Raw genomic sequence first — 15,598 nt, forward strand, 5'->3', positions numbered from 1 at the left:
GTGTGTTATTATGTGTAGATGTACGGTTCACATGGTGTATTTCACCAGGGTGTGTGTTATTATGTGTAGATGTACGGTTCACATAGTGTATTTGTGTGTTCTTATGTGTAGATGTACGGTTCACATGGTGTATTTCACCATATATAGGTTGTATCAATTGTAATCACCCTTGTAATCACTGAAAAATATAAATTAGATTAATGTTTTCAACAAAAAAATAAAGAAAAAAGCATAAAGAAGAAAATAAAATTGATGTGTACCTAACGTGTAAACGCAATCTCGAAGCATTCATCTCTGTGTAAGCCTAACTATCTCATGATTCTTCAGGTCTCTGTGTAAGCCTAACTATCTCATGATTCCTCAGTCAAACTAAGGTGAATTTCAGCTGGTGTTGAGAGCATGACCGAAATATAACTAATCGCCTTGATATCAGCGCAACCCATGACGGTTACATACTCCCAATCTTTTGGATTGTAATCTTCTAACAAGGGGCAATAAGCCTTTCGTCTCTTTTCTTTCCGCCTTGAGTGCGTTTGTAATTGTTTGTTGGGCTTCGTATGCCGGTAGAGCCTGTGCGATTTCATTGAATAAAGTCATGCGAGTCGCATCCAACCCTTTAAGCATTTTCGTGATGCATCAACATGTAGTCAATAGCCACACTATCTGGATGCACCAAATTGTCATACTTCTGTATCCATCCTCTCAGATCTTTGGCCCTTACCTAGCTCTCTAAACTACTCTTGTCTCAGTTCTTTCATTTGACTTCTCAACTCTGCTTCAACATCTCTTTCATCTTTCAAAGTCGACTTGATCGACAACAAATTCATTGTATGAAACATAATTTGGGTTCACGAGTCATTGTCCATCTGAAAAACAATTGACATATCGAAACTCAAAAATCAAAAAAAATAAAAAATGAAAACAACATCTTTCTACAAAAGTATTCCAGTAAGAAAAACACAAATGAAGAGTTCTAGTAATAAAGACACGTAATAGTGGTTTCAAACATTACACAATCTGATTTTTTTTTTAAATTGATTTTTTATATAATAAAATTTGGTCGTTTAATGCAGGTTACGATTTTATTGATTTTCTGTCAAGGCAGATCTAGATGGATTCTTGGCTGGTGCGACAGTAATTGTTTCACTACAACAGCTAAAAGGGCTACATAAAATAGTCCATTTCACTACCAAGATGCAACTCGTTCATGTGTTATCCTCTAGCCATCTAATAAATTGTTATAAATATACTGATTTACAAAAGAAAAGATGATAATACACGGCAAAATAAGTAGAGTTGTATTGATGAAAAAGTGAGAACATTCAATACAAACTGGACAAAAACTCCATCACAGCTACACTACTCTACATAACTTAAGTAATGTGATAGAAGCATAAGAACATAATGCAAAAAATGTTGGTCTTTAAATAGTAAAACTCCAGAGGAGTGGGGGGAGCACTCTGATGCCTTGAATCATGAAGAAAGTGTGAGCTCCATGCACAGTCATCAAAACGCCGAGCTCCATGCACAGTCATCAAAACGGCGGCGTTTTGGTGACTCCAGCTTAAAACAAAAAGCATGTTTGATTGGAATGACGATAGCGATTCTATAAGCGTTGCAACGTCATTTTAGGTGGTATTAAGAAATAATTAAAAAACGGTTTTATACCGTTACACTACTCCTCCCTTCCAAGAGCCGTGACTCATGGCTTGAAACTTGAAAATTTCTCATCCATCTCAACTGCAAATTCCCATGTAGCTTCCTCCACCGGTAGATGTGCCCAGACTAGCTACTGCACTTGAGCCACATTATTATGTTTGACTATCCTCCTCTCTCACAGCAACAAGAACCAGTAGGAACTGGTTCTGCTCATTCAATGAGGGAAAGACTCTTGTGATCCTTGTGGTGTCTCCAACATGCTTCTTCAGCTGTGATACATGAAAGACTGGATGTACTCTAGCCTCCGCAAGTAATTGCAATTCATAAGCTACAACTCCTATCTTTTTGGTAATAAGGAATGACCCACAATACTTTGGAGTTAATTTCCACAGTTCACTCTTCCTCAAACTCAATAGTTTGTAAGGTTTGAGCTTCAAATAGACCCACTCCCCTTCTGCAAACTCCCTCTCACTTCTATGCTGATCAGCATAAAACTTCATTATTTGTTGTGTTTCACTCAACAACTATTTCAGCCTCTGAGATATCATTTGATGATCCTTAACCCAAGCTTCCACCCCTCCTGTCTTCCTTAACAAATGAGGTCCATATCCCACTTGAGATGGGTTGTAGCCATATAAGGCCTCAAATGGAGTCATTTGGATGGATGAGTGGTGGGAAGTGTTATACCACCACTCAGCCGAAGGAATCCAAACACTTCATTTCTTAGGCATATGCCCGTACGTACATCTGAGATAAGATTAAAGACATTGGCTAACTCTCTCTATCTGCCCATCAGTTTGGGATGATGGGCAGTGCTCAGTTTTATTGGATGTTTTGGTGGCAAAGATGGCGGCTAGTTCGAATTTTTTTAAGTTGGCCGGCAATGGTGGTTTTAGGTGTGGTGTAGGAGAAGGCTTTTTTGAAAGTGTAAGTGACTCAAATAAAAAAAATTGAAAAGTTCATTTTGGTGCTTATAAAAGAAGTAAGGGTGAATCTGTAGTTTTGTAAATATGTGATGAAGGGTAATTTGGTCTTTTACAGAACAAATAATCCTTAAACACCACAATAGGTTCTGATAGCACTCTCAAGTCTCCTGTTCTCTTTTTTGCTGTAAAAATCAAGAAACTCGAGATGCTCAAACAGCTTATACTGCATCTGATTATTCTCGTCCACTTATATCCTTGCCATATTTCGACCGTTTTGTCCAAGAATGAAAATTGCGCAATTGAATATCTTGTTTTTTTAGCTTCCATGGTCACCCTATATATGGTGTGGCGATTTTAACCGGTTACTGCTCCATGCCTAGTCCAATCAAAATATAAACAAGTTTATCTCGCATTTAATACCGATGTTATACCAAACTGTTAAAAAACTCTCCGTGTTATTAATATCAACAAAAATACCATTATAATGCATTTTTTAGCACATAACACTCTAATAACGAGTTTATAGGGGCAGTTTAGTAAGAAAAAATGAATCATATCGGGGTTTTGCTATTAAAAGAATATGGGGAGTTTTTTAGCGATAGAGAAAATACACGGGTGTTGAATGCAATAAACCGAAATATAAAATACAGGGGTGTGTATAGCACATACCCTCTAATAATGAGTTAATTGGGGCATTTTGGTAAGAAAAATTGAATCATATGGGGGATTTTGCTATTAAAAAAATACGGGGAGTTTTTCAACGATAGAGAAAATACAGGGGTGTTGAATGTAATAAACTGAAATATAAAATACAGGGGTGTGTATAGCACATACCCTCTAATAATGAGTTTATTGGGGCATTTTGGTAAGAAAATTTGAATCATAGGAGGGGTTTTGCTATTAAAAAAATACGGGGAGTTTTTCAACGATAGAGAAAATACAGGGGTGTTGAATGCAATAAACTGAAATATAAAATACAGGGGTGTTTTTTAGCACATAACCCTCTAATAACGAGTTTATAGGGGCAATTTAGTAAGAAAAACTGAATCATGGGGGGGGGGGGGTTGCTATTAAAAAAATACGGGGAGTTTTTAGCAATTAGAGAAAATGCAGGGGTGTTGAATGAAATAAACCAAAATATATTATACTCGGCCATTGTTGAGACAATTTTTCAAGTACATGGGGGCAAATCAATGCAATTAAGAGTATAAGGGGTCAAAGTGATATCGAGCCAAAGTACAAGGGGGCAAATTGATGCAATTAAGAGTAGAAGAGGGTAAAATGATATCGAGCCAAAGTACAAGGGGGGAAAGTGGAATTTACCCTACTTATGATCACTTATGTAGCACGGAAACGGAAACAGTGATACGGGGAAACGGTATGTCCCAAAAATAGGGATACGGAAACTTGAGGAAATGTGTAAATACTAAAAGTATGAGATTATTTATAAATTATTTTTATATATCTTTGTACAAACATATTCAACATAAATATTATTATCACCTATCGATTTGCAATAGATCATTAAATCACATAAACAATTAGTGAAACAATAAAAATATTTAGAATTTCGCTACTCAAACATATTTCTAACTTTTAAAAAAGTTGCAAAATAACCCATAAAGTGTCCGGTAGGTGTCCTCCAATATTGGACATGAAACGCGTTCGAAACGCGAATAAATTAAGAAGTTAAAGTTTTCATGCTACATAGAAGTAATAATCAAACAAAGATCATAACTAAACAAATTGTGTGGCAAATTAAATAGCAATAGCATTAATTTATAAATGGCATATAACCATATAAGACATCTCCATCTCCATGTATTTTGTCTATAATATCCCTTATAATATAATTTTCATCAATTTTATCAATTGTATTCTAACTTCATTAATATTGCACATTGACCTTGGATTTAAACAATATATCCCATTAACCTCCATTTTCATTATTATTATTTTATTTTATTTTTATTTTTTTTAGAAAATAATCTCTTTTTTTTCTCAATTTTGTTTTCCAGACAGATTATGGCGTTGACTTTTTTCTAAGGGGGAGTGCAGTGTCCATGGTAAAATATTGAGGACTGAACCGCATTTGAAATTAGGCAAAAATGATTTTCAAGTAAAAACCCCTATTTTATTTATCCGAATATTTATTTCTCTTCTCTTATGTTGTGTATAACAAATGCGTAAATGACGAGGACTCCCTGAGGTGTGATCAAATAACTTACACACCCATGAGATATCGGTAATTACAAACTATTGCTCCGTCTAACAGTTACACTCTTACGGAGCTATGACTAACGAAATATGTAAGATATACCATGGAATATTCGATATGAATTTCAAGATCTACCAAGTAATATTTTGTCTTAACTGAGGGGGTATTCGTAATTTACACAAAATTTTGTTTGTTTAATAAAAGGGTAATTTAGACAATTCATTAATTCCGTTCCGATTTATAATGGAGTAAAATGCAACCCCCATCCCCGTAATGTCGAAAGGCCAAAAAACCCCCTAGGAAAAATTAAGTGGCAAAAACCAACATGTAATTAATTCAAACAAGCGCACTCGACCCTTTTTATTTTCATCCGTTGGCTGCTTGTGAAAAGACGAAAAAACCCTCCAAAAAATAGACTCTTAATCCAAAAAAACCCAATGGATCAATACCCTTTAAACCAGAAATTTCGAAAATTATAAATTTACCCCAGAATTTTTGTTAAAACATTCCTCAACAGCGAGCTCCACCACCTTGTTAAACTTGGATCCTCACAGAATTAATCTCCGTTTTTTTTCATGTCACCTTCACTTTTGTTGATGTCAGCATTGAGTTTGCTTACGAGCTCCTCCAAAGAATTAACACGATTGGTCCGGCAGCCCACCACTGCCGTCGCCGCCCGCCGTCGCCTGATCTGATCTCCAAACCTTCGCCGGAGCTGTAATTATATGATGAATTTTGAAGTATTATTTTTTTACCATTCCCAAATTTCAAATTTAATTGCATTTTATTTTGGATGATAATTGGTACAGGTAGCATCTTTTTTCATCGAGGCTCGGAATTCCGCTGCTGTTCATTGTAGGCCTTCGGGTTTATTTTGATTTTATATTTAAATTGGATACATACAGAAAGTTAGCCCCACGGAATAAAGATAATTTGGAAAGAATCATGAAATACCTATAAAAAAAAATTGAATAATGATTCTTAAATATCCTAATTAAGGTTATTTCTAGGGTTACACTTGGAATCCTAACCTAATTTCAGGTCAATTTTGAATCTTACAACTCTTCTTCAGCTGGAATTTGAATCGGAGTACAATTTCTCTTCCTCTGTGCGCACGTTTTCCCTGTGTTTCTTTTTTAATTTATTCATTCATATATATATATATATAGTGGTAAAAACTTCAATTCATCAAAATTTGTTGATGAGATGGAGATGAGCAAGCATAATTCATATGCGGAAAACCCAAGAAAACGAAAGCAGAAACATGAGGTTTGTAATGAGATTTTTGTCTATATATTTATAAATTTTCACAATTTTTCATGCTTTTGTAACATTTATGATGATGCAGAGAACCGATGATGCCATTCGTGTTAAGAGACGACGCAAGACTGCCGCACGCAATGTGTTCGATAAATTGCCCGACGACATTCTTATTGCAATTCTATCTCATATGAGCCTCAAAGATGCCGTGAGAGCTAGTGTTCTTTCTCAAAGATGGAGAAATTTGTGGAAGTTTACATCGAGGGCGTTGGTGTTTTCCGATAGGGATACTCCCACCGGGGCTAGAATGGACATTCGTAAGTTCCAAGTTTTGCTGGCACGTGAGTTGGAGTTGAATCAATCTACAGGTCTCGATAGCTTGATTATTCGTTTCTCCAATAGATGTAAATACACCACATCAGACACCATCGACGATTGGATATTTTTCGCCATGCAAAAAGACTTGAAAAACCTCGAATTGGATTTCTCGGTCAGACCTCGATTCCGTTACAGATATAAATTTCCCGACGCTTGCGAGATGGTATTTGAACACGCTACCGAGACGTGGTTATGTGGCTTCTCGACTAGGGCCCGAACTCTTAAAGAACTTGGTGTTTTCGCCTCACTAAGAACCGTTAAATTGGTCGATCTTAGTATCAAGGATGAGGTCGTTCACCATTTTCTTTCGTGTGCTTGTATCGAACAATTATGCATAAGGGGTTCCAGATCTACGAAAAATCTTCGAGTTGTGGATCCGTTACCAAACCTGAAGCAATTGGAAATATCCAACTGTAGGAAAATCCGAAGTTTGGTGATATCTGCAAAGAATCTTGTATCGTGTACTTACCAAGGAAGAAGGAAAATCAGTTTTCCATTCAAGGAAAACCCAAATCTCACCGAACTAACTCTTGACGGGCCGCTCTGTGAATCATTCATTTATGAACCTAAAAACCACTCAAGCTATTCGTTTCAATTGACGGACCTTGTGTTGAAGCTTCAAATTTCAGTATGTGCGCGATTATTAATTATCATCTCTTTTGTATAATGAATATCTAATCTTGGAAAATCACAAAAAACACTGACATTTTCTTTTTTCCGCAGAGCTTTGAGAGAACAATTGCGCCAACTGATTTGCCTCGGTTGTATGCTCTCACGAGCCTGGAACTGAACATTGTGTCGGAAGTTGATCGAAGCCTTCTCTTTTTCTTATCATTGATCAAGTCATCTCCTCACTTACACCACCTTAAGATCAAGGTGAACAATGTTTTCAAGATTTCGTCTTTTTTTTTATATATAATATTTTCAAGAATCCTACTCTTACGGATATCTTTCGATCATATTGTTACAGATAGACTACTTAGTGTCATTCCCACCGATCTTCAAGCGAATGGTACTCAATTCAACTCTGACTCGTGTCCATTGGTTTTTCTTTTCTTTTTTCCGATTAGCACTAACTATGCTCTTGGTGCTAACAGATACGAAATATGATGGCATTTCCTGAAGTAAATTCAATAGAGGAAAATGAGTTTAAACTGGAAAAGCTGAAGGTGGTTGAAATAGTCGGGTATTGTGGGTCTGCGAGTGAAGAGAAGTTGCTATTGAATCTGTTAAAGATTGCCCCATCGATCGAGACGGTGTTTATTTATACCGATTGTGATTATTACGCACGTGATTATCCGGAAGAAGATGATCTAGTCTTTTTCACGTATAGACTGAGACAAGACGGTCTACATCGAATGAAGAAGAATGACAGGAACAAGAATCGGCCCTTGTCACGGTTTGATGCAATAAAGCATGCCAATAAATTGAGGTCCAGTTTTACTTCAGAAACAAGATTTGTTATAACATGATAAATTTATATATATAACATGATAATTTATATATAAATTGTTTATTTTTTGAAACAAATATTGAGTATTTTTTTTTATCTTTTTTGGGCAAAAGAAATATGTCTTGGATCAGAAATATTTGTATTGGGACTAAATGATGTGCATGAATGAATATGCAGCTTTAATTTCATCAAAGGTTGTGTCAAAATTACCCTTTTAGTAGTAAATTACGACAACCCTTCTGAGGTAAGAAAAAATATTACATTTACTCCCCTGAGAGAGAGTATATTACAGTTACCCTTGGAAATGTATAACGAATATTCCATGAAACCTTCAAGATTCTAATTGCTCGTAACTCCGTAAGAGTCTAATTGTAAGACGGAGAAATAGTTCAGGCGGATATTTGTAAGGGCAAATTACGCCCACCCTTTAAGTTATGGTCAAATTACGAAAACCCCGTCATGTTTGGGTAATTACAGTCAGGGGCGGACCCAGGGGGTTTTTCTGGGGGGGCGGAAATATAGGGGTAATTTAAGAGAGGATTTTTTTTTTTTGTTTTTTGGGGACTAAAGTGTACAAAATTAATTTTTTTTTTTGGGGGGGGGGCGAATGTGTATTAACTAATACATAAATACAAAAAAAAAAAAAACAGCTTAAAAAAAATCTTGGGGGGGCGGGGCCACCCCAGCCATAGGCATGGGTACGCCCATGATTACAGTCACACCCTTAACTATGTATTATCTTACGAAAATACCTCTCCAGAGGTAAAATCGAACCGAAATTTCGGTACGCCAACATTTCATACCGTTTACCGAACTTAATATACGATTTGGTTCGATAAATAACCGAATTACATAAATTTTATGTAAATATTTAAAAATAGTGGGTGACTGTAATTACCCAAACAATAGAAGTTTTTTCGTAATTTAGACATACCTTAGGGCTGGCTGTAATTTGCCCTATTTGTAATGACAACTACCACATGAATTTGTAAGTTGTATGGTATTATCTTACGAGAGTGCATGTAATTTTACCCTTTAATTTATTACACAAAATTAGGGGTGTAAACAAGTCGAGGTAATCTTAGGTGTGTAAACTTATTTTTGAATCCTTCAATCCAAATCAACTCTATTTCCTTTTTTTTTGGGTCTATTTTCATTATTCTTAAATTTTCTTAGATTTTACACTAATACTAGTAAAATTCTGTTAAGTATTAAGTGTCACTAAAATCAAGAAGGGGGCTTCAAAAAGTGGGGGCCGTAGAGAAAACCAAATTGGACTTCATTTTGTGAAGTGTTGACTGTTGAGATAATAAACATATATTTAATTATTTAATTAGAATAGGTCAAATTTAGTATGATTGGTAATTAGCACTCTATAAATCTACACTAGCAACTCTTCCACTGCCCATGGAATATTCCTGGAATATACCTGTCCACTATTCTGTAAATTCAAAAGAAAAATTTAGGAAAAAATGGGCTCCACTCCTTTTTGCCTGAAATTCATCAAGTTATTATTACATTACATATATAGATCAAATTAGGCTCTATCAAATATATTTATTCCTACCTATCTATTAATAATAATAATAATAATAATAATACAAAATTTGCATTTATAGCCAATTACCCCACTACTTATTCACTTACAAGAATTTAAAATTAGAAAAAAAATAAAAATCGCTAGTTGTGGAACTAATGATCATAATTCATAATGACACTATCCATCTTTCACTAATGCAGAATAATTAGAATCGAAATCGACGAAATATAAAACATACTTTATGTACACAATATTTAACACATTTTTTTAACGAAAAATACTGAAGATATATACCGAGTTATGTGATTATGAACTGAGTGAGTTGTGATGTTATCGTTCAAATCAAGCGACTCCGAATAATCAGATGCCACGTCGAACTTTCCAGTTTCTTCAAATGTCGGCCAAAAGAATTGAACAAAAAAAATTAAAGGGGAGAAAAGATATATAAAATATAAATTAAAGGTACAAAAGGATGGCCTTTTGACTCTAGAATTTGTATTTAAATTTGGTCCATCAATGGTGGGAACTTCATTCAGATTTCAGACATTTGTTACTGTTCTTCATTACCTTCTTTTAATTTGCATATTTTTTTTTATGGAGTAGGACACATTCGAAGGCATCCACTGCTCGCCGCGTATTAATCAGACTTATTATTTGTCCCGATTCTGAAATATTTAAGTCTAATAATATGTATTTTTCTAAAATCGAGATATATTTATTAACATTATTAAGATTTGTGCAAATATGAAAAAACGACAATTAATTAAAATTAGAAGAACAAAGAAGTGATGTTTTTTTTTCTTATCTATAAAAGGCAAATTAAAAAGTCAACGATTTTTGGCTCGTGTTTTGACCAAATAGATATTGGATTCTATGGCCTACCATATATAATTATAGTGTTGTCTCTTCACTCTATTTCCTTATTTATTTTTTGCATTTTTATTAATATATATGCCAAACACGACTTTACTTTTTATAGTGGGAGTGCCACTTAACATGCCCAAATACGAAAATTAACTCCCCAAAATAATTATCTAATACCAAAAACTTTATCTCAAATTAAATTCAATTCAATTCATCTATAGTTATATTTTGGTTGCCACAATTGACGGCCTCCATTATTTTCCACATTGAATTATATTCTTAGAGTAAAATTTGATTTCCTCCATTATGGCAAATAAAAAATAGGGTAAATTACAACCATCCCTGAGGTATGATCAAATTACAAAAAATTCCTCATGTTTGGATAATTACAACTACTATCTCAACTATGAACATTCTTACACACCCACCCTTATAATGTCAAATTCAATATAATCTTTTAGATTCCGTGAAATATTCACTATTTTCTACTCGTTTTGTAAAAAACTGCATTTTCTGATGCACCACAATCTGATATATACAAGCCAAAAAACACATCTTATGATCATCTTGCTTCAAAATGTGGAGCTCGAATTGGATAACACATGTACAAAATTGAGAATATTCTATATAATCTAGCCGCAAAGGTGGACGTATAAAAAGATTTATAGTTGAGGGGTCGTTGTAATTACCCAAACATGAGGATTTTTTCGTAATTTGACCATACCTCAGGGGTGATTGCAATTTACCCTAAAAAATAAAATAAAAAGAGTTTAATTTTTAGGTGGTGTTTGCAAATGCTTTTTGAAAGTGATTATGCGGTTTTTTTTGCTCATAATCTGTTTTTAGGTGTTTGCAAAATCAACTTTTGCTTTTGCTTCTCTTAAAATAATCTGCTTTAAGCTATTTTTTTAAAAGCACCCCTAACCCTGTTTTTTCAATTTTAGTTCATTTTCTGAAATATTTGCAAACACCCCCAACTTTTAGAAATAAGCACTTAAAACTAACTTAAATCACAATCACTAACTTCTGCTTTTAAATAATCATTTACAAACACCAGCTTAGAAAAAAACAATTTACAAAAACCTATATGCTATTGCTATGGATATATATAAAATAAAACATTAAATTTAATAAAATAATAATAAATTAAATGAAAAGAGACCCCATGCAAAAAAATCTCACTACTATAAAAACCCCATGGTTGTCTTTACTAACCACTCCCAAGTTAAAACTTACTACAACAATACTTTCTCTCTGCACCACCACCACCACCACCATCTTCTCCGGCGGAATAAAAATGGGTGTAAACTCAAACAGGATTGAGCACATTTGGAACCCCGAAGCACCGCCACCGGCCGAAACCCTAGAAACCGCCGCCGCCATAAGTGTTCCCATTAATTCTTCACATGCAATGCAAATGCCGCCGGCGTCGGAGGCGCACAAGGTGTGCATGCCGCCAGCAAGAACCACCGCGCAGAAGCTCCGGCACCGCCTCTCGGAGATCTTCTTCCCCGACGACCCCCTCCACCGGTTCAAGGATCAAACATGGTTCAGAAAGTTGGTTTTAGGGTTGCAGTTTTTCTTTCCTATTTTTCAGTGGGCCCCACATTACGGCCTCGATATGCTCAAGTCCGATGTCGTCTCCGGTCTCACGATCGCAAGCCTCGCAATCCCACAGGTACCGTTAAAAACACATCAAAAATTAGTTAATTAATTAATTAAATCATGATCATAATTATAATTATGTTTAATTAATTAATCTTGTTTGTTTCTTGTACTAAATAAACAGGGTATTAGTTATGCAAAGCTAGCAAATTTGCCACCCATAGTTGGTCTATGTAAGTATTCCAAAATTAAAAAAAGATTGGGTAAATTACAATCACCTCCCTGAGGTAAAGTGTAATTACAAAAAAACCCCATTTTGTTTGAGAAATTACATCCAACCCTCTGTAATTTGTAAAATTATTACACTCATCACCCCCCTAAAAAAGGGTGTTAACAAGACATTTACAAATTTCAAGGGGATGGATGTTATTATTGGAAAATGAGGGGTTTTTTTGTAAATAGACCTTACTTCAGGGGGCGGTTGTAATTTACCCAAATAAAAAACCATCCTTAAATCTTTCTTGTTTAAATATTTGATTTGATGAATTAAATCATTACATAATTTTTTATTTTTTTTACAGATTCGAGTTTTGTACCGCCGTTGATATATTCGGTTCTTGGAAGTTCTCATCATCTAGCTGTGGGACCCGTCTCGATAGCGTCTCTCGTGATGGGAACAATGCTAAGCGAAACAGTTTCTTACACCGAAGAACCGATTCTTTACCTTAAACTCGCTTTCACAGCTACATTTTTCGCGGGATTATTCCAAGCTTCTCTTGGCTTTCTAAGGTAATTAAAAATATTTAAAAAAATTAAAAAATAAAAATAAAATTATTATTACATCTATTATGGTTTGTCCGAAAATTCTTTTACTTTTGTTAAATGGGGAACATCTTTTTATAAAAGTATTCCACAAGAATATTTTTTTACTATATAGTAATAATTAAAGACAGTTAATAATGGTTTAAAACTTAAGCATAATTTATTTTTTCATAAATGTAGATGCTTTTGCATAATATATTGAAATTAATGGTGTAATATTTATTTAATATTTTTTTATGCAGATTAGGATTTATTATCGACTTTCTGTCGAAGGCGACGCTAGTTGGATTCATGGCTGGTGCGGCCGTAATTGTTTCACTACAACAGCTAAAAGGGCTACTCGGAATAGTCCATTTCACTACCAATATGCAACTCGTTCCCGTTTTGTCCTCCGTTTTTCATCAAAAAAACGAGGTACATAATTAATTAATATAGAATATAAATTAGGAAATATTTAATATAATAATCTTGAAATTAAATATATATATTTGATTCTGAAATTTTGTCTCATGTTGTGCAGTGGTCTTGGCAAACAATTGTTATGGGAGTTAGTTTCTTGGTATTGTTACTCACAACAAGGCAAATCGTAAGTACTTTAATTAATTATATGATCTTAAATAATTCTTTTTACCTATAATTAGTTATATAATTATATAATGGTCTTGAATTTTTCATTAATGAATAAATGCAGAGCATGAGAAAGCCGAAACTATTTTGGATTTCGGCCGCTGCTCCATTAGCATCGGTTATCTTGTCGACAATTCTCGTCGTCTCCCTTAAATCCCAACTCCCTGGAATTAAAACCGTAAGAATTTCGCAAAATTTCGACAAATAATTTGCACTTGCTATTTTTTGTCGAATAACCGGAAAATTTGTATTTTTTTTATTTTTTAAATTATTTTTCTACAGATTGGTCATTTGCCTAAGGGTTTGAATCCACCTTCTTCAAACATGCTATATTTTCATGGCACTCACTTAGCTCTAGCAATCAAAACCGGTCTCGTAACCGGAATACTCTCTCTCACGGTAAGTTAAATCAAAATTATCGAAAAATTTCGTAATTAATTTATTTTATATTTCATTAATCGAAAAAAAAAATTATTTAGGAAGGAATCGCAGTTGGAAGAACATTTGCATCTCTAAAAAATTACCAAGTTGATGGTAATAAAGAAATGATGGCCATTGGACTAATGAACATGGCTGGCTCTTGTTCGTCGTGCTACGTTACAACCGGTAAATATTTATATATTATTTTTTTATTTTTTTTCGGAATTCATAATTATTTGTTTATGACACTAATTAGACATTAATTTTTTTCTAGGATCATTTTCGAGATCAGCTGTGAATTACAACGCAGGAGCGAAAACTGTGGTCTCGAACATAATAATGGCTTCGGCTGTGCTCGTGACATTATTATTTCTCATGCCATTATTTCATTACACTCCCAATTTAATATTGGCAGCAATAATTATAACGGCTGTGATTGGCCTTATCGATTACGAGGCAGCTTATAATCTGTGGAAAGTCGATAAGCTCGATTTTTTAGCTTGCTTGTGCTCGTTTCTCGGTGTTCTGTTCATCTCGGTTCCTCTTGGTCTTGCTATAGCAGTAAGTCGTTTTATTTTTATTTTTTAAGTTTATATAAAAAAAATATAGCCCGGTAAACGATATTAAAAAATTGAATTTTCAGGTCGGAGTTTCGGTTTTCAAGATTTTATTACACGTGACGAGGCCAAACACGGCTGTGTTAGGGAATATTCCGGGGACTCAAATATACCAAAATGTTGGAAGATATAGAGAAGCTGTGAGGGTTCCGTTTTTTCTCGTTATTGCGGTTGAAGCTCCCATGTACTTTGCGAATTCGACTTATTTGCAAGAACGGTAAGATACGAAAAAAAAAACCCGAATAATTGAATAATTTATTTATGCCACATTTGAAACGAATCGACTTAGAAAGACCCGTGATTAAGTTATCCTGATTTACAAAATGCGCAGGATAATACGGTGGATTAGAGAGGAGGAAGAGTGGCTAGCATCAAACAATAGAAGCAACATCAAATGTGTTATACTAGATATGACAGGTAATTAATTAATTAATTCAATAAATAAATAATTAATTAAGATAGCTTGTTCATATTTAAATAAACACTAAGATTTTTTGTTATTTATTTTTTTTTTTTTTCAGCTGTGACCGCGATAGATACGAGCGGTATCGACACTATCAGTGAACTCAGAAAGATACTTGATAAAAGATCGCTTAAGGTAAAAAAAAAAAAAAAAAAAAAAAAAAGAAAAGACCACCTTTTATTTTAGACAAGTTTTCGTATTTGTAATAAAAAAAAATCTAATTATGTAATTTAATATGATAAATGCAGCTTGTGTTGGCAAATCCTGTCGGAAGTGTAATGGAGAAACTGCATCAGTCGAATGTGTTGGAATCGTTCGGTTTGGAAGGACTTTATCTAACGGTCGGAGAAGCAATTACCGATATTTCTTCTTCATGGAAAGCTCATCCCTGAAAATAAATATTGCCTTTTTTTTTTAATATAAATTTTAATTACATAGATGTATGATGTAGGATGTAAGGGAAACTCTTTTTTTTTTTTTTTTTTTTTTTTTTTTTTTTTGTAAGAGGATTTGTAGCTCAAATGTATGAACTATTTCAAGAAGAGGTTTTGTAATGAGTATCTTTAATATATATACCATATGCTCAATGTGAAGTGATGGTTAGATTTTCCAAGTGGCTACTATGCTTGTGTGTGTTTATTTAATTAAATCATATTTTTAGATTTAATATCTAATATCTAAAAATATGATTTAATAGTGGTAATGGAACGAGCAATAATTATTTATTCTTTGAAATGCCAACTAAT

General features: G+C 34.1%; 2 protein-coding genes across 2 annotated transcripts; both read left to right on the plus strand.

Moving 5' to 3' along the window:
* The first annotated feature begins 5,250 nt into the window (after positions 1-5,250).
* On the plus strand, positions 5,251-8,087 carry LOC148768199 (F-box/LRR-repeat protein At2g42730-like). The gene is made up of 6 exons (XM_088823081.1): positions 5,251-5,520; positions 5,613-6,072; positions 6,152-7,069; positions 7,165-7,317; positions 7,412-7,453; positions 7,539-8,087. The coding sequence occupies exons 2-6, from the start codon at positions 6,010-6,012 to the stop codon at positions 7,911-7,913; spliced, it is 1,551 nt and encodes a 516-aa protein (XP_088679207.1). The 5' UTR covers positions 5,251-5,520; positions 5,613-6,009; the 3' UTR covers positions 7,914-8,087.
* Positions 8,088-11,520: 3,433 nt separating this feature from the next.
* LOC105976063 (putative sulfate transporter 3.4) lies at positions 11,521-15,430 on the plus strand. The gene is made up of 13 exons (XM_013001346.2): positions 11,521-11,976; positions 12,088-12,136; positions 12,485-12,692; positions 12,968-13,139; positions 13,246-13,311; positions 13,417-13,530; positions 13,635-13,751; positions 13,832-13,958; positions 14,047-14,333; positions 14,416-14,606; positions 14,721-14,806; positions 14,911-14,987; positions 15,101-15,430. Exons 1-13 carry the CDS (start codon positions 11,596-11,598, stop codon positions 15,242-15,244), a joined length of 2,019 nt encoding a protein of 672 aa, XP_012856800.2. The 5' UTR covers positions 11,521-11,595; the 3' UTR covers positions 15,245-15,430.
* Positions 15,431-15,598: the final 168 nt, after the last annotated feature.

The sequence above is a fragment of the Erythranthe guttata genome, chromosome 9 (assembly GCF_056151865.1).
Source record: "Erythranthe guttata isolate IM_541 chromosome 9, IM_541, whole genome shotgun sequence".
NCBI lineage: Eukaryota > Viridiplantae > Streptophyta > Magnoliopsida > Lamiales > Phrymaceae > Erythranthe > Erythranthe guttata.